This window comes from Protopterus annectens, chromosome 8.part1, assembly GCF_019279795.1.
Source record: "Protopterus annectens isolate FY-2018-M chromosome 8.part1, PAN1.0, whole genome shotgun sequence".
Classification (NCBI taxonomy): domain Eukaryota; kingdom Metazoa; phylum Chordata; order Ceratodontiformes; family Protopteridae; genus Protopterus; species Protopterus annectens.
The window spans coordinates 275,464,492-275,483,724 of NC_056742.1; the positions used below are offsets into that span (position 1 = coordinate 275,464,492).

General features: G+C 41.3%; 1 protein-coding gene across 3 annotated transcripts in view; it reads right to left on the minus strand.

Annotated features, from left to right (window-relative positions):
* Window positions 1-19,233, minus strand: part of CEP89 (centrosomal protein 89) — a 1,387,439-nt gene that overhangs the window by 806,669 nt on the left and 561,537 nt on the right. For all 3 annotated transcript variants that reach the window (XM_044081875.1, XM_044081874.1, XM_044081873.1), the window contains one exon: window positions 4,521-4,546. In XM_044081875.1, the coding sequence (XP_043937810.1) occupies window positions 4,521-4,546 (26 nt within the window). The remainder of the gene's footprint in view (window positions 1-4,520; window positions 4,547-19,233) is intronic.

The window sequence follows — 19,233 nt, forward strand, 5'->3', positions numbered from 1 at the left end:
AAACTCACATTCATTGAAAAGGCATTGAAACCCACATTCAAAGAAAATGCATCTGATCAGAGGCAGATAAAGTTTACCTTTGGGCTGTTTTCAAACCATAGACCCTTTGCACACATTTTAGGACCATGCATACATGCATGTGTTCCTTGATTCACCCTCCTGATTGTATTACATTACATTTCTTGTATAATACAGCACCACTTGTTAGAGTATGTTTTGAGTTTATAGTTTTGAACATTGTTTCAGACAGCAATGAAACAAAACATGACCCAATAATTACAAAACCTGCCATGTTAGAACATTTCAACCATAGAAGGCCACTAAAACATCTGACATTACAATCCGCCAATATCCATCAATATACACAGCCTCTGCAGAAGTAAAAGTCATCTGAATAATTCTACATTAAAGAAATCTGTAACTAATGAAGAGGTTGCTAATAGCAAACAACTTTATATTTCAGTGTTTCATCTACAAATTCAGTGCCTGCTGCCCTTAAAGAATAAATTGCCTATGTTACATTAAAAAAAAAATGGTAAGCTGGTAATACTGGGGAATGGATGGCAAACTGTCAACAGGTTCATAGTTACTAGGTATCTCATTCAAATGAGTTCTGTAAACATTGTGATTTTGCCCCATGTTGATGATAAAATGTGTATGTAACTGTAAATGTGTACATTGTTAAATATTCTTGCAGTGGTTCCCACAACAATTAGCCAACCACAGGGACTTTTCCTTAGTATAAAAGAGTAGCCCAGAAGGTTAAATTTATTATGGTAGTTTTCACTGAAGGAACATTGTGAAGTGCTGTAAAGAAGCCTTGGAAGCATGGACTGAAAAAAAGCCCTGTTGGGGTTAGTCTGTTGGAGTATCACTAGTGGACTTCACTTGATCTTTGAAGTTGAGAGGGAGTCCTAGAAGAGAGACCCTACAGCCTGGGAGTGATCTGTTGGTGTACAGATTTAGGAGCTGAGAGTGAGGCTGAGGAGAAAGGTATCCAGCATGAGATTATTTTGTTGGAGTATCTGAACAGGAAGCTGAAAGATGTACCTACGAAAGCAGTCTACAACACAGGACCCTCCTATTAGTTCTGGGACAGTCTGTATATCTTGAGAGAGGACTTTGCAGACTGCTGTACACTTCTGAACATACTGTAAAAGAGTATTTGTGTATGTCCTGCCTCCAATGTCTTCATAGATCTTACATCTTGCAATATAGCAAAAACTGCAAATAATCGCCTCTGTGGGTCAGGTGACTGATAAATCCAGTTTGGGGCACCCACAGCCTCACTTTGGTTATTTAGATCTAGATTAAAATTGATATGGCTGACCACATCTGACAGATATGGCAAAAGACACCGTTAGAACACTCGCTCTGGGGGGTTCCCATGACCTCACTTCAACATTTACTTATTAGACGGTTGTACGTATGAGCCTCATTCTCCCCAATTTGCAACCAGTTTTATATACAAAATCTTCAGGCATCCCACAAGCCCTCACTCCATACAGTAAGTCCAACATATTCCCTTCCCACTCCATGATGGATACACCTCTGGATTCCATTATAGTTTAGATCACTATATTCTAATCTAATAGGGCCACCAGTTAGCCACACTCCACTGGACCTTAGTCTTCTCCCACAGTATGGACATGATGTAGACTCCCATACAGGATCATCATCTTCTGCCTCCTCCAAGCCTTTGCACTCCATCTTTGGCATGAACATATCTCTGCCTTTACTCTACTAGCAGATACCCTATTGCTTAACTCATTATATCTGAATGATGCCTCCAGGTGTATCTTTAATTAATTCCTACTGACGCCTCTAAGCATCAAATATTGCGTGTTCATATTTGCATCAATAATTCCAACACTATGCTATTTACAGGATTTTGAAAGATGTCATCTTAAAACTTACACAGTGGTAAACTTAAGTGCATTGATATTTGACCTCTGTTAGATATTAACTGTTGTTTTTATGATATTAATTTACATAGCTATAATACTCACATTTTTTGAAATATTTCAACAACCAAATAATACAGACATAACCTCTTAGCCTCATATGAAAACTCTCAGCTAGAAGAATAAAATGCTGTATGTGTGTAACTTGAGTGGTTGTTCAGAAATTGTAAGTTGTTAACAAAATATTACAAATGTAATAGCTACTGTGTTTACTGTGGCTTGTAAAATTCGGTTTAAGACCTAGAAGCCGAATAATTCTGCAACTATAAAAATAGTCTGTGCTAAAGAGGTTGCCATTTATACTTCTTTCATAATCCCTATGGTATCAAAGATATGGACATTTGTTTGAAATGTGAGGGCATAATTTGATTGTCAAAAGGCTTAGGCTCCGCCCAGTGGAAGTTAGAGTGCAAACTTCCTTAGCTCCATTGGACTGAATACGTTAAGACAGTGATGATCAGTCCTAACCTGCTGTAACAGAGGCATGTATAATCATTTAACCACTACATATTTTCTACTAATTTCAAGGAACTCTGTCTGCCGTGACTACTGTGGCCCTATGTTAATATGACTCGTAAGGCTGATACATTTATATCCCCCTCCCCCCCAATATAGGTAATTTTTTCACTATATATTGTTGGTGGCTGTCTCTTTTCACCTTGTTTTTTTTTTACTTATTTACCCCTTCATACCCACTAGCTTCATGGCACCTGGTTGGTTCTAACCCCTGTGGCAACAGGTCCCTCCTCCATCATTAAGTTTATTTTGGCCTAATCACTCACAAAAACTCAAAGGAATTTTTGCTTCTTTTTTTTTTTTTTTTTGATTACATATTTTTATTTCTGTTTGCACTTTCATCTTTTGTCTGTTTCATCTGTCATTCGTTGTTTTTCTAACATCTTTAGGTTTTAACAGGAACCGGGCTTTCCTCTACAAACACCTCTATTCCAGGGAAGATTAACAGGAACCAGAGATCATCTGCTCAGATTCTGACATTTTGCAAAAAATAATATATATATATATATATATATATATATATATATATATACACACACACACACACACACACACACACACACACACACACACACACACACACACACACCACATATATACTATTGCCAAAACTGCTGTAACCTGAAGAAGAAAGAATACTCAGAGATTTTTTAGAGTTTATTTATCTCTATATATATATCTATATATATCTATATATATATATATATATATATCTATATATATATATATATATATATATATATATATATATATATATTTATCTATATCTCTATATCTATATATATATATATATATATATATATACTTTCCAACATTGCACTTAATGTCCTTGTTAGGACAGCACTGGTATTAGGCAACAAAAATGCCTACAATAGTTTTTTTTTGCTTTTTTTTCCTCAGAGTCCCTGTTGGTCTTTGACCATGCTGATATTACCACTGCTTGCACAATTAGTTTTTACTCTGCAGCAGTACTTGCTACCACCCCACATCCTGTTTATCCTGTATCTATCATATCTATTGAATCATAGAGGGCTTTCAGCAAAGTCATACTTGCTGTATTGTTATTATTATTATTATCATTATTATTATTATTATGCATCATACAATTTGTATAGATATTTCTGTGTGACCAATATTAACAGACTAATTTTATTCTTTTAACACATATTAAGCAGATTAGATAAGGTTACAAAAGCACTCCAGTGTGGCAGGTGCCTTAATATGCAAGTAACTACGCGTTCATGCAATTTAAAATAAACAAAAAATATTTTCCAGCAACATGCCAAAAACTCACAAATTATTACTTAAGATAAATTAACTGTCACCATCCAGGTTGCAAAATAAAAGATTTACCCCTCAGGTACCTTCAGTTGCACAAATGCACTAAGTAATACTTTGGACCATTAGTAATGTTTCTAAAAATTAGTCCTGCACTACCTCTGTAAAACATATGGCTAACTGTGAGTATATTTCTTCCAATAAACTACAAATTATTAATGCTGTAATCTCCAGTAATGGATGGTAATATTCTTACAAAGACACAAGAACACAGGTACGTATAGCAACTCAAAGAATCATTTTTAAGAAAATCACATTTCACAGAAACTACTTAAAGATAGTAGAAAGGCATACAGAAACAATAATAATACCATTGTGACTTTGCAAAGGGGTGGGGCAAACCCTCTGCTTTTCCCATGCAGCCCTACTTAAATACTATAAACTATATGGTCATACTGCCTTGTGGAGAAGGTATACCCCTTATTCCCTAAGGCTTTGTGATCTTAGAGTTATAACAGCACCGTGTCATCATTGTTTCTAAGTGACCTCTGATTCAGTGAAATGATGACGCATTAAATACCTTTAGGAAAATGTATCTTTCAAAAAGTGCTTCAGCAACATGTTAGTGTTTCAAATAACAGGCATACCAGTACAAAATAAGAGTCCAGGTTACTACCACAAGGCAACTATTCAAGGAGATGAAGTTACAAGGAATTTCAAATGTAATGTATACTCTAAAATATGCACACACACAGTTCTTACCTCTGAATCTGGAACAGGTGATTTTTCTGCAAAAAAAAAAAAAAAAAAAAAGACGGTTAGCTGAATGATTCCTTAGTGTGCTTCAGTAAATTAAAAAGCTTGTGCTATTAAAGAACATGCATTACATCTAGATAGAACCCAAAGATGCATCATAATTTAAATAATGATCTCTCAACTGCTCTTAGTGAGAAAAGCTTGTTAAACATCATGTTTATCAAAAAGAACTTAATACTTTCTGACTGTCTACCTCAGAACAAGTTTTCTTCTCATTCATATGACTGCATTGATGAGGACTACCCAAGAATCCTTGTGTCAGTGTGATGCCAGATTAAACTACAGCCCCTTATGCTCTCTTTAGTTCTTTCCCCTTTTTTCTCTACAAAACTAAGGAATGGTCAAAGACTACTAAAGACACAGTAAGCAACAAAGAAGCTTGAATACCTACAAAGGTAAAAGAAAAGATTAAAACAGCCCAAATATATGACTGCAGGCCCTGTAGGAGCATCATCAGTAGCTACTACAAGATATCACATTAAAGTAAGTACTCAATAACCTAATTGTAGCTTGAGTTGTACTTTGAAAATTCTTGAGAACTACCATCCCATATGAGCAAACAGCAATGTGAAGAGGAATAGATTAAAAATAAAACTATTCATGCCAAAATGCAGGACCTTGCCAGGTGTTGCTCTACAAATAGCAGTTGTGCCCACATTACTATGCTTAAAAAGTTGTGGAAAGAAGATCATGACACCATTTTGCAAGTATCATTAGCTGATATTACTACTGTCTTCTATCCATTTTGAATCAATCTTAAGAGACCTTCAAATATTCAAAGCCTCTGACAAAATAAGAAAACAATTAGTTTTCTTAACTTTATTATGGTCATCTACCTGCGGTGGTGGTGCTGCGGTAGCATTGTCACCTCACAGTAAGACGCTGTCCGGTTCGATTCTCAGCTAGAGCGTCTTCTGCGTGAAGACATGCGTGAATGGGCGTACCTTCATTGAAGGTTGTGCGTCAGGGCTGGTAACTCGGCACGTAAAAATCAACTACCAATCATTAGCGGACCGGAGTTCCGCTGTGGCGACCCCTAACCGGGAAAAGCCGAAAGACACAACAACAACTTTATTATGGTCATCTAGAGTACAAAGTCTTTCTTCACTTTTAATAGCATTCAGAAAGGAAACTGAACTTGCTTGATTCAAGGTAAATTCTGAAACCATGGTAGACAGGATCCTAGGATATGGCCTCAAAGTTCTGTCCTTTTAAAATGCATGACATGATTTTCATACACAGAACAATACAAGAGTCAAAAATCTTCTGAAAAGAATTGAGGACTACAAGAAAATATGCTTTCAGTGAGAAAATTGCAAGGTCTGGCCAATAATGTGTCAAAAAGGCCAAGCACAGTGACTCCATTTAAAATTTAGTTGCAAAGGAGGAGAAAGACTTCTCAAAAACATAAGTAGAAAACAGGAGGGAGGGATCAGTAACAGTCTCCAAGTAGATACGGGTGAAACAGAAGTTAATATTACTTATTAGTACTTTCAGTGTTCACTCCTGATCTCTTGTTACCATCCATGTGGAGTATGCATTTTCATGTTATGTCTGTGTATATATCCTTGAATTACTCTGATTTTCCCCAAAGACATGCTCTTAGGCCTGCAAGCTGTTCTAAAGTATCTCAAATAAAACATTAGCAATTTCCATGTAGCCCAGGTCTCCAAAGAAAAGGGTTTGGAGAAGGAACACCGTGTCTGCATTTTTAATCATAATTTAAATAAGGACAAAACACGGCCAACCATTTTCCTGTTCCAACAACATTATGAAGAAAAACAGAAGGGATCATGGCACTATAATTTGAAATGATCAGATACATCATTGCAATCCCCCATATCAAAATAACTGAAAGAAATTTCTGGTATGCTTCCATCTCCATCAAACTGGATAGGAATCTTTTTCAGTGTCTCAGCCAAGACAGTATGGAATACTACATTGTGAACTGTTTGCATGAAGTTTCTACAGTTCACAGCCAAAGTTCATACAGTCACAATCTTAATTTATGTAGAATAACACGTTATACCCTATCACACACTATCCACCCCTACATTCTCATATGCTAGACTATCACAGTGCTGCCTGACCTCAAAGTGGGTTCCCACAAGCAGAAACTGTGGTCATCAAGAATGGCAGACCAATGTTTTAATATGCCAGTGAATAAAACTGAATACATTTTATATTACAGTATCTATGGAGCATTGTTTCTAATATGCAAATGAAAGTTCCAAGAATTCCACTTTGTGTCTCCAGATGCCAAGAAAAAACTATCTTAAAATATGTTATCTGAATATCAAACACAGTTCACAGTGTTAATTTAATGTTGGCATATTATTCCTACTTTGAAGCCTCTCCAATGGGGGATGTATCTTTTTCCACAAGGAACAGTGATTAAGGAATTGATTTTGCTCGGTAAATGACTACAAGGGACACAGCTCCCTACAAGAGTGCATGTCAGATCCCCCAACACAAAAAATTGCTGGAAATATTCTGTGTTTGCATCACATGCACTTTATATAGATAGATGAAGTGTCTGTTGTGGTGTTGGGTATTGACAGCTTTGGTACCAAAGAGAAGTGGCACCAAAACATAATATGTTCAAGTTAAAGTAAAAAGGAGTCCTTAAATAGTGCAGTCATCATGGTGGGAACCATATATCAAAATGGAATAATCTTTTTTATATATTTTAATTGAATAGTTGAAGAAAACACAATGGTATCTTAGTGGTACTATAGAAAATACATTAATTCGATATTCCCTTCCCTTCTTGACGTCTTACAGCATTTTATTTCTCTAAAAAATAACTAGTTAAATTTTGAAGTTTTTGTGACTATAGACCATTACGGTCCTATTTTAAAAGAAGAGTCAGCTAGTTCTAATAGCTAGCTAAGTCAGCAATGCAAGTGCTAAGGAATATTGTGTGTATGTAGATAATAACTCACACAAACATTGTAGAACCAATAAAATACTAGTTTTGAAAGGGTCCTGGTTCTTACTGCAGCACTGACTGGAAAATTGTTTCTAGTTAGAAATACATGATTTCCTAGTAGCAGGTTTCTTTGTCTATATTAGTATCTGCTGCATGTTCACAAAGGTAGGTGCATATAAGGGATTAAAACATAGCAAAAAGTTAAAAAAAGACATTTCAAGTTGGGGTTTATCAAACAGTACTGTAGCTAGGGTGGGATGAGAGGGGCAATAGATCCAGGTGCAAAGTATTGGGGAGATGCAATCCCGATCTCTAATGCAATACTGGCTTTTAAAAGCCGGCATCACATTTACGGTAAAACCTGGATGCTTTATCTCTCCAGCTGTGGTCTAAACTGCAACAACTGCTTGCTAAATTGTTACAAGCAGTTTGCTGCTATTTAAAAGTAAAAGAAAATATCACTTTTTTTTAACTAAAACCTAAATGCTGTAGTTCTCCTTGTAGCTAGGGTTTAATCTGAAGCAACTGTTTGCTACATTTGCATCAAAGAGTTTGGTACAGTGCATCTGGACACCTGATTGGTGTGCCAGTAAAAGGAACATGTTTTCCCCCCTTCAATGGAAGAGCTGGGGGGCCTGGATCTGTCATAAGCCAAGTGCTAATGTAGCGATTGGCTTAATACAGCAAAGTTCTTTTTTTTTTTTTTTTATTCATGGTACCGACACAGGGTGCTAGATGAGACAGCTATGTTTCCGGTATCAAACAACCCCTATCTTGTGTTAGTAGGTCCAAACAACCCCTTGTGTTAGTAGGTCTAGAAGGGAGTCACCACAATCGTCTTGGGAAGATTCCTTCTGGATCTTCATAAGTAACCTGAATATTAGTGGAAAGGGTGGAAAATAATTTAAAAACATTCCTGCCTGTAGAGAAGAAAAGGCATCTGATTTCCAGGCCATCTTGCATGGAATCCTGGAACAGAATCTTGCCAGTTGACTGGTCAGAGAGGAGGTAAAGATGTCTATCGGAGGAACTTCCCAACTGATGGATTAAATCTTGGAAGATGCTCTGATTTAGTTTACATTTGACAGGGTCTTCTCAGCTTGCCTGAGATACAGTTTTGCTCTGAAGGAATGTAGGATGTCTGTAGAGTGAAATTGTGCTGTAAAGCCATATCCCAAGGTAGCATGGCTAGTCTGCAAAGGGGGCAAAACCTGGTTCCACCTTGCTTGTTGATGTACCACATGACTGTGGCAAGGCTGTAACCACTTGAAGAGGTCCCAGGAACCAAAAATGGTTCAAATGGTCCAGTGCCTTGATCAGTTCAAGAATCTCCTTGATATTTATTTGCTTGTGTCTGTCCTTGATGTCCCACAGCCTTGGCACATCCTTCCTGAAACTGCTCCCAAAGCAGACTCTGAACTATTTGGGGTGACTTCCTTTTTTGGAGTAGGGAGGGAGAAGGCAACACACTGATTTAAGGATATCTGTTATCTCCACCAAAATATTTTCCTTTTGACAAACCCCAGAAATGGGATTTGAAAACATAAAGGGTGTTGATGCTGGGAATAAAATGATTTCAGACCCCACTGTGTCTTTCTCATGTGGAGTCTTGCCAGAGATATGAGAATCACAAATGCTAAAAGACCCAAAATCCTGAGGTATTCCCTAGCAGTGACCAAAGCCTGAGTGGAAAACCTTAGAAATAGATCTAAATAAAGATTTTTTTTTTCCTGAGGAAGAAAAGCTCTTTGAACTGAGGTGTCTAGTTGACATCCCAAGAACACAATCCATTCTCTAAGAGCCAAGACAGACTTCCAGATATTCTCTTGGAATCCCAGCAAAGATAAGCAAGTCATCTAAATATGGAAAAATGTGGACACCCTGTAACCTACAATCAGCTATAACTGGTGCTAGACAATTTATGAACACTTTTGGTGCACGGGATAGTCTAACAGGTAAGACAGAAAACTGATAATATGATCAAGACACACAAAACCTTAAGAAACATGTGAAGTCTGGATGAATAGGAATGTGACAAACATCTTTTAAGGCTAGTGTTATCAGAAAACTTGAAAGTGGAGGAAGAGGTAACAAGTTGTGAAGTGACATCATTTTGAATTTGGGCACTATCACAAACAAGTTTAGGAAAGAAAGAGCCAGAACTGGTCTCCAAGCATTTTTTCTTTCTTTCTTTGCCACTAAGGACATCCTTGAACAAAAATCCTTCCTGACTAAGGAAGGAGAAACCGGTTCTATCAGTCTTTGGAACAGCATGTGATAGAGACTGGTTCTATCACTGTTTAGGACAGCATGTGATGAAGAACAGGTGGAAACAAGTCTGATCTGGATGATGAGGAATGACCCCCTGGAAAGGAGGAATTTCTTCCAACTCACATCTGTAATAGAAGTTATGTACTTACCATAACTCGGCATCTGTGTTGTCCAATTTCAATATGCATCACAAAAAGTTCTTCGGATCCGTCCTTGGATCAGACTCTGCCATTTCATCCAGACATACGAGTCAAGCCTCAAACTCCTCCATGTCCCATGATGCCTCACTCTTCTTCAAACCCACAGATCAAGTTTGCTGCCCCTTCCTAAAGATGGTCAGAACAATAATACTAGACATACAAAGAAAGCAACCAACCAGATCCCAAACTAGGAACCAGTGGATTCCCTTAGCCTCTAAATCACTCTCAGCTGTAAAAGGAAGAGGTAAGGAGGGTGAGATGTGATGCATAATGAAACTGGACAACATAGATGCCAAGTTATGGTAAGTACATAACTTCTAATGTGACGTTGTCCATTTCATTATGCATCACAAATGGGTCAGAGTGTCTCCAGCTACACAAACCCTGGGAGGACCTCAAGGAAGGATATGCCTGAGCACTGCAGAAAGTACAGTTGTGTACACTTACCATAAAATGTAGATGTTCGAGTGTGTTCACTACTGCAGTCCTAACCATTGGTTTATCCATGCTGTGGTAGCCCTCAGTCGGTCCGAATACCAGAGTCAAGGTTTTGCGCATCGGCTGCCGTCACTTGTTGGGTGATGTCAGGTCATCCGAGCTATAAAGGAGAGCAGGTGATGCCATTTCCTCAGTTCTTCTTGCCTTAACCAACCAAAGAAGTCCAATTATAATAATTATTAATAGTCTTATTTGCAGTGATGATGGACAGGTTTGACAGATGAGATTAGACAGGAGGCCCCATGGACTATGATGTTTGCAGATGACATTGTGATATGTAGTGCGAGTAGGGACCACGTTGAAGAGACCCTGGAGAGGTGAAGATATGCTTTAGAGAGGAGAGAAATGAAGGTCAGCAGGGCTAAAACAGAATATATGTGTGTAAATGAGAGGGAGGGTAGAGGAATGGTGAGGAAGCAGGGAGTAGAGTTGGTAAAGGTGAATGAGTTTAAGTACTTGGGATCAACAGTTCAGAGTAATGGTGAGTGTGGAAGAGAGGTGAAGAATAGAGTACAGGCAGGGTGGAATGGGTGGAGAAGAGTGTCAGGAGTGATTTGTGACAGATGGGTACCAGTAAGAGTGAAAGGGAAGATCTACAAGAGGGTAGTGAGAAAAGCTATGTTATATGGGTTGGAGATGGTAGCATTGACGAAAAGGCAGGAGGCAGAGCTGGATGTGGCAGAGTTAAAGATGTTAAGATTTGCGCTGGGTGTGACTAGGATGGACAGGATTAGGAATCAGTATATTAAAGGGTCAGCTCAGGTTGGACAGTTTGGAGACAAAGCAAGAGAGGCGAGATTGCGTTGGTTTGGACATGTGCTGAGGAGGGATGCTGGGTATATTGGGAAAAGGATGCTAAGGATGGAGCTGCCAGGTAAGAGGAATAGAGGAAGGCCTAAGATAAGGTTTATGGATGTGGTAAGAGAGGACATGAAGGTGGTTGGTGTGAAAGAGCATGATGCAGAGGACAGGAAGAAATGGAAACAGATGATCCGCTGTGGCGACCCCTAACGGGAACAGCCGAAAGAAGATGATGACTAGTAGTCCTGGGGTCAGAGACCCCCATAGAAATATGGGTCTCTCTAAGGAAAGCAGATATCAGGGAGAAGGAGGGAGGGAGAGCACAACTGCAGCAGTGAACACACTCGAACATCTACATTTATGGTGAGTGTACACAACTGTACTATGTTCTTCTTGATTCACTGCTGCAGTCCCAACCATTGGGAAGATTCCCAAAGCTGAGGAGAATGGTGGAAGGTTAACAGAAACTTAAGATTGGGTGAGCATGCCCTGCAGAATTGCAGAGGCAAACCCAGCCCTAGCTTTTGAGACTAGGCTCAGATGGTAATGTTTGGTGAAGGTGTGGACTGAAGTCCATGTGGCAGCTTCCAGGATGTCCTTGGTGGGTACCCCTCTAAGGAATGCTGTGAATGTAGAAGTTGCCCTAGTGGAATGGGTTCTGATGGTCCTAGGGAGTCATTTTCCATTCAAGGAGTAGCAAAATTGGATGCAGTGTGCTATCCATTTAGAAATGGTCTGTTTGGATATTGGTTTCCCCTGTGCCCCCATTTTAAAGCCAACCAAGAGCTGGTCAGGTTTCCTGAATGTCTTTGTATGATCCAAATAAAATCTGAGTAGCCTGTGCATGTCCAAAGAATGCAGTATCCTTTTCCGCTTGTTCTGAGGGTTAGGGAAGAAGGTGGGCAGGTGAATGGCCTGGTTGAGGGTACCATCTGAAACCCCTTTTGGCATGAAGGAGGGATTGGTTCTTAGGGAGACCCTGTCTGCATGGAAGATGATAAATGGCTCAATGGCCATTAAGGCTTGAAGCTCTGACACTCTCCTGGCTGAAGTAATAGCTAGGAGAAAGGCAATCTTCCAAGAGAAGTAGTTTAGTTCTGAGGATGCTGCAGACTTGAAGGGAGGCAGAGTAAGCTTTTCTAAAACATAGTTCAGGTCCCAGGCTGGGGTGGGCTGTCCTCTGGGTGGCCTGATATTAGAGGCTCCTCTAAGGAATTGTTTGATAAGAGGGTGGGAGAACAATGGCTGTTCTGTATCAAAGTGTGCCGAGATGGCAGAGGCATGTATCTTTATGAAGGAGAAGGAGAGACCCTTAAGAAGCTCAGCAAGATAATCTAGAATAACAGGAATGGAGGACAGATGTATGTCTGCTCCCTTGGACTGGTTCCAGGAGCAGAATCTTTTCCATTTTCCAGCATAAGATTTTCTGGTGCTGGGCCTTCTGGTTTCTGTGATGATGTCAAGGACTTGCTTGCTTTGCACAGATTCCTTGTTGGTTTTGGTAGAATAAGCCATGCTGAGAGCTTGAGTGTCTGAAGGTCTGGGTGCAGCATTGTCCCTCTCCGGGATAGCAGGTGAGGCATCAGAGGTAGCTGCCAGTGGGGCTGATGAGATAGGCTGCTCAGCAGTGGGTACCAATGCTGTCTAGGCCAATCTGAGGCAATGAGTATTTCTCTTGGTTTTTCCTCCTTTATCTTAATTTGTACTTTTGGAATGAAAGGTAGAGGTGGGAATGCATACACAAAGAGGGTATTCCAAGGGAAGGTCAGGTCATCAACCTTCCATGCCAGGTGATGGTACTCCCTGGTGCAGAATTCATGTACTTGGTGATTTAAATGAGAGGTAAAGAGGTCCACCTGGGGGATCCCCCATTTGTGGGTAATTTGCAGAAAAAAAGTCTCTGTGGGTTTACCATTCATGTGGGTCCAGCAGATTTCTGCTTAGGTGGACTGCCAGGGTGTTGTTGATGCCCGGTAGGTATTGGGCTATAAGATGTAGTCCCATGGATGAAGCTGCTAGCCACAGGTTCATGGCTAGTCTGCACAGGGGGTAAGATTGAGTCCTTCCCTGTTTGTTGATGTACCACAACTGTGGTCTTGTCTGCTTTTATGAGAAGAACCCTTGGTTTGAGGCAGGGTTTGAAGGATGCCAGAGCATTTTGTACTGCTATCATTTCCTTTTGGTTGATGTGGAAGGGTAGTATTTGTGCGTCCCAGACACCTTGGGCGCATCTGTCTTCTAGGTGGGTGGCCCAGGCTATGTCCAAAACATCTGTAGTTATGGTCCGGTGTAATGGACAGAGGGTGAATGGAAGTTCCTTGTTCGGAGCACAGGCCTGGGCCCACCAAAGGAACTCAGATCTTAAGTAAGGGATCACAGGCAGGGAGGTGTCCAGAGGTTTTGAGTCTTGACACCACAGGTTTTTTGGCACCATAGGTTCTTTAAGTACCACTGAATTTTCCTCATGTATAGTCTGGCCAGAGGTACCAGGAGGATGCATGAGGCCATGTAACCTAGAGCTTGTAGGAACTTCCTGGCAGGATTTGGGAGGCCAGAGTAGTGAAGTATTCAGGCAGGAAACTTTGTGTTTCTGGGAACAGAAAGGCCATTTGCTGTTCTGTGTCCAGTAAGGCTCCCAGAAATATGATTTTCCTGGTAGGTGTCTGTTTTGATTTCCTTTCGTTGATAGTGAACTCCAGAGAAGTGAGTAGGGTTTTACAAATGAGAGGTGCTGCAGGAGCAGTTCCTTGCAGTCTGCCTGGATGAGACAGTAGTCCAGGTAAGGGTAAATCTGTACAGTGTTTTGCCTGCAAAAGGCAATGGCAGGAGCTAGACATTTGGTGAATACCCTGGAAGCAGTGGATAAGCCAAAGGGCATAGCAGAGAAATGAAAGTGTAGTGATCCTGCTCTGAAGCGCAGGAATTTTCTGCATGATTCTCTTTTTGGGATGTGCAGGTAAGCATCCTTTAGGTCTAAGGTGACCATCCAAGCTTTGTTTGGCAGCATTGGTAGAAGCTGTTTTAAGGTAAGCATTTTGAATTTTGGGATTACCAGGAAGGTACTGAGAAGGGATAGGTCCAGGATGGGACACCAAGTCCCCTCTTTCCTGGGAACAAGGAATAGTCTGGAATAGATCATTTTGCAACTTGTTCTGGAGGTACAGGTTCTACTAATCCTAGGGATATTAGGTTTTGCACTTGTTTTAGTGCTTCTGCCCACAGGTTTGGAGGTAGGTCTGGATACCCTCTTAGAGGTGGAAGTTTTTGGAAATTGAATTTGTACCCCTGATCAATGATTTTTAAGACCCATTGATCTTTTGTTATATAGTTCTAATTTGCTCTGTATAAAAATAGCCTTCCTCCTAGCTTTTGGTGTGGTGGAGGCAGGCAGAGATGGGAAAGGTAGTCAATGAGAGTTTTTTCCCTACAGGGTTGCTTTTGAACTCCCTGCTCCAGTGTCTGAGGGGGGCCACTGTTTTGCTTTTTGCTGGCCTTAAGTTTTAGTCCTGGTGGGTCTGTCCCTATGGATTTTGCCTTGTGCCTGCCTGTTTGGTGCAGGAATGGACAAGTGTTTAGAGGGAAAATTTCTGCTGAACCTAGGAGGCTGTACTTGAAGAAAATCTTTAACAGTCTGCGTCAAATTTGCTTTGGCTTCTAGCTTTTTACGTACCTCTTCAAGTTTTCTGTCCGAAAGAGCAGCCTTTGTCAAGAGATGCATCCATATATTTTAGCTTTGACATGATTAGGGAGAGGTTGTTCCTTCAGCCATGCATGTTTTCTGATAACAGATCCTGTCAACGCTGCCCTGCTAGAAGCTTCTAGGGCATCAAATCCACAGTGCAAGGAGTGCTTTGCCACATGAGATGAAGAGTGTGGTAATTCTGCTATCTCTTTATTGTTGGCAAACTCTGGAAAAGCAGAAATTTTCTGTTTCAAAAGTTCCAAAGTGTGCTGTTGATATTTTAACATATGGAACTGACAGTTGAGAGCCCTTATAGTTAAAGTTGCAGAGGTATATACTTTTTTACCCCATCTGTCCAAGGCCCTGGATTCTTTGTCTGAGGGAGTAGGATTCTTTGCAGAGGTATCCTTAACTCCCTTAGGTCCCTGAGTAATCACCTCTGGATCTGCTACAGGATTTCTGTAGAGGAATTTATGTGAGTCAGGTACCCTGTAGTAAGTGTCAGGTTTTCTAGAGGCAGGTGGAAGGGTGTCAGGGGGTAAGGCTGGATTCTAGGTCAACATCATCTACCACTTCCAAGATGGGTGAGATGGCCAGAGGCCTGTGCTGGGGTAGGTCCAGAAACTCTCTTGGTCTTTTCTTGGATTGAGGGAAATCTGTTGATTCCCATCGGAAGTGTTCCCTGAGGGTGAGAAGGGTTTCCCCAAAGGAAAAGTCCTCCAGATGTGATGCAGAAGGAATTGATTCTTCTGCATCTGAGTCTTTATAGGCAGTAAGAGGATTTTTCCTCTTCAAAAACAGAGGAGTCAGATCCCTACGAGTTTAAATCCAACTGGATGTCTGGAGAAGGTTCCCTTCTCCTATTGGCTGGTATGGCCTGATTAACCCAGATGAAAGTGATGAGATCCACTGCCCTTTTAAGCATTCTAATTTGAGGAGGGGAGGAGTACTGGAATGGAGACTTTTTGCTGTTTTATTCGAAGTAGCTCTAAGTCTGCCCTGAAGAGTATCCCTCGTTGCTATCTGTGTGATAGTCGGAAGAGAGAACGAATGCCTTGAAGGGAATTCCGAAGTGCAAGCAGTTTCTTCGGAAGCCAGTGCCTACATAGTAGCTCCAGACCCAACCAAAGCAGAGACAGCCGAAGGCTTGTTAGACAATGCAGTTTTTTGTAGCATACAGGACACCAAAAGGGTCTCAGTAGAGACCTGCAAAGTAATTGAGTCAGGCATCAGGGGCTGCGAAAGAGCCTCACTGAATTTCGAAGAGCTGACTACCCTTTTAGCGGTGGTGTCGTCAGAAGGCTTGGCCTTATGTGGTCTGTCTCTATCCTTATCTTTACATTTTTTGGAAGATCTGCAATTTGCTGACAGACAGACACCATATCAGTTATCAGAGATGGAAGACGAAAATATCTGGGTACAAATAGAGCTCTACGATGAACAGTTCTAGAGCTGAAGAGGGCACAGAACTGACAGCAGGGTATGTCGTGATCTGGGCCTAAGCAAGTGACACAGTAAGAATGGAAGTCTCAGTGTGGTATTTGTTTTCCACAGGCGAGACGGTTATTGACTTTTTCGGACATCGGTTAGTGCAAGAAAAAGGAGTACTTAGCTTTAGACGTTTTCAGCTGAAGTTCGAAATCTGGAAACAGCCGACCAGCACTGTGCAAATTGCTTCTGCTATGGGCTCCATGGCAAGAAAGACTGAGGTAATAGCATTGCCTGCTCTCCTTTATAGCTCGGATGACCTGACATCACCCAGCAAGCGACCGCAGCCAATGCACAAAACCTTGACTCTGGTATTCGGACCGACTGAGGGCTACCACACCATGGATAACCCAATGGTTAGGACTGCAGCAGTGAAACAAGAAGAACATCCAAAGGATGCTCTGTTCCTGGAAATAATATCCAACTTGTAGTATGACACAAATGTATGAGCTGTGGACCAAGTAGCTGCAGCACAAATTTCATCAACTGGAGTTCTTGTAGAGAAGGCTGATGACATAGACCTGGTAGAGTGGGCTCTAACTGAATGGGAAAGTTGCTTGCCTTGCTGAGAATAAACTGCAGAAATACAATCAGTAATCCATTTGGCTAATTTGACCTTGGATACAGCCTGAGCTAACCTATTTGGGGAAGAGGCAATGAACAACTGTTCAGATTTGCTGTGAGATCTAGTTGTATGCAAGTAAAAGTGCAACTGTCTATACACATCTAAGGAATGTAGCATGTATTCACCTTTATTGAAGCAGTTAGGGAGAAATACAGGCAAGTGGATAGTCTGGTTAATGTTTGCCTCTGAGGTGACCTACAGTATGAATGAAGGATTCATTCTAAGAGACACTATCTTTGAAGAAAGTTATATATGGTGATTGTGAATACAGAGCTTGCAATTCTGACACTCTTCTAGCTGAAATAATGGCCACTAGGAAGGCAGTCTTTCAAGACAAAAATTTTAACTCACATAAGCTAGCAGGTTTAAATGGTTTCTGGGTAAGCCACTGAAGTACCAATGTAAGATCCCTAGGAAGAGAAGGGTCTTTAATCAGAGGCCAGAGATGAAAAACCCCTTTCATAAAGGCCTGGCACAGCTTATAAGTAGAAACAGTAGAGGGAAATCTAATGCCCTTCCATATACGGAAATTTGTGATAGTTGCGAGCTGCACCTTTATAGTGAAAAAACTAGCTACATGCTGGAAAAGCAAGCTGAGAAACATAAGGATGTCCAGGCCTGAAGCAGAAGGGATCAATATTCTTCTGTGAAGCCCAGATGGAAAATCTCTTCCATTGCTGTGATATATTTTCTTGGTGGAGGACTTCTGAGAAATAAGAATAATTTTGCGGACCAGGGAAACTAGCCTGGACTTTTGTAAAATCACTGGAAGTGGAGAAACTAGGTGGTCAATTTGAGGAATCAAAGATTGGGAATCTGGCGTCCCAATGGATGGGAAATTAGATCCTGCCTGGGATCCAGTACCCATGGAGGATATTTGCTGTGAGACCGCAGGAAGGGAAACCATACCTGACAAGGCCAGTAAGGGGCAATGAGGATTAGACTGGTCTTCAACCTGCTGGCTTTCTGTAGAACTTTGGGGATCAGAGGAATCAAAGGATAAGCATACAGGAGACCAGGGGGCCAATCGTGGACTAGAGTATCCCTGGGTGATTCCTCCAAGGGGGGGGGGTCACAGCGAAGTACTTGCATTTGTTATTTAGGGGAGCGGCAAAGAGGTCACAGCAAGGCTGGCCCCAACAGCTGAAAACTAGATTCACTACGAATTGGTTCAAGGACCACTTGTATGGACTCGAGATCGATTTGCTCAGTCTGTCCACCAGAATGTTGGACTCCCCCCCCCCCCCCCCAGGATGTGCAAATGAGAAAGTGGTTTGAAGAAATCACCCATTCCCAAACCTTCATGGCCTCCCTGCACAGTGGGTATGAATGGGTTCTCCCCTGCTTATTGATGTACCCCAAACCACTGACAAATTTTCTGTCAGAATTGCAATTGTCCCCAAAGGAAGGCAGTCCTGAAAAGCTTGCAATGTGAGAAGGACTGCCCTCATCTCCAGTACATTTGTGTGCAATTTAGTCTCTGTTGTGGACAATGTGCCTTGGACTTTTTCCTGACAGTGCCCCCTCCACCCCAACAGGGAGGTGTCCATGGTCACCGTGGCTAAAAGAGGGGTAAAATGAAGGGTCTGCTGAGATGGAGGTCGTCTGTATAGATCCACCACTGCAGATGATGCCTGCAAATCAGAGTGAGCCTAACTGGGGCTGACAACTGATGGCATCAAATAGACCATTGTACTGCTAGGGTCCACTGGAGAACTTGTATAAAGAACCTGGCTAGGGGCACTAGAAGAATGTCAGCTGACATGGAGCCTAGGACCATGAGGACCAGTTGAGCTGGTGGAGTCAGGGTGTCTAGTAAAAGTTGAACCTGCTGTCTCAAGGATCTTATTCTCTTTGAAAGTAGGGCTGCTACCTGCGTGATTGTGTTCAGTTGCATCCCTTTGAATTCCATATCCTGTACAGGAGTCATCTTGGATTTCGCCATGTTTACTGTGATTCCTACATGATGGAACAGGTGCAGAGTAACCTAAATAACCTGAAGTAGTTAATGCTTTGTGGGTGCCATTAGGTGCCAGTCGTCCGGGTAAGGAAACACCTGGCATCCTTGCAGACAGAGGTGAGATGCAACCACTGCCACGCATTTGGTGAGCACCTGGGGGGGGCAGTAGTGAGGCCAAAGGGCAGTGCTTTGAACTAGTACT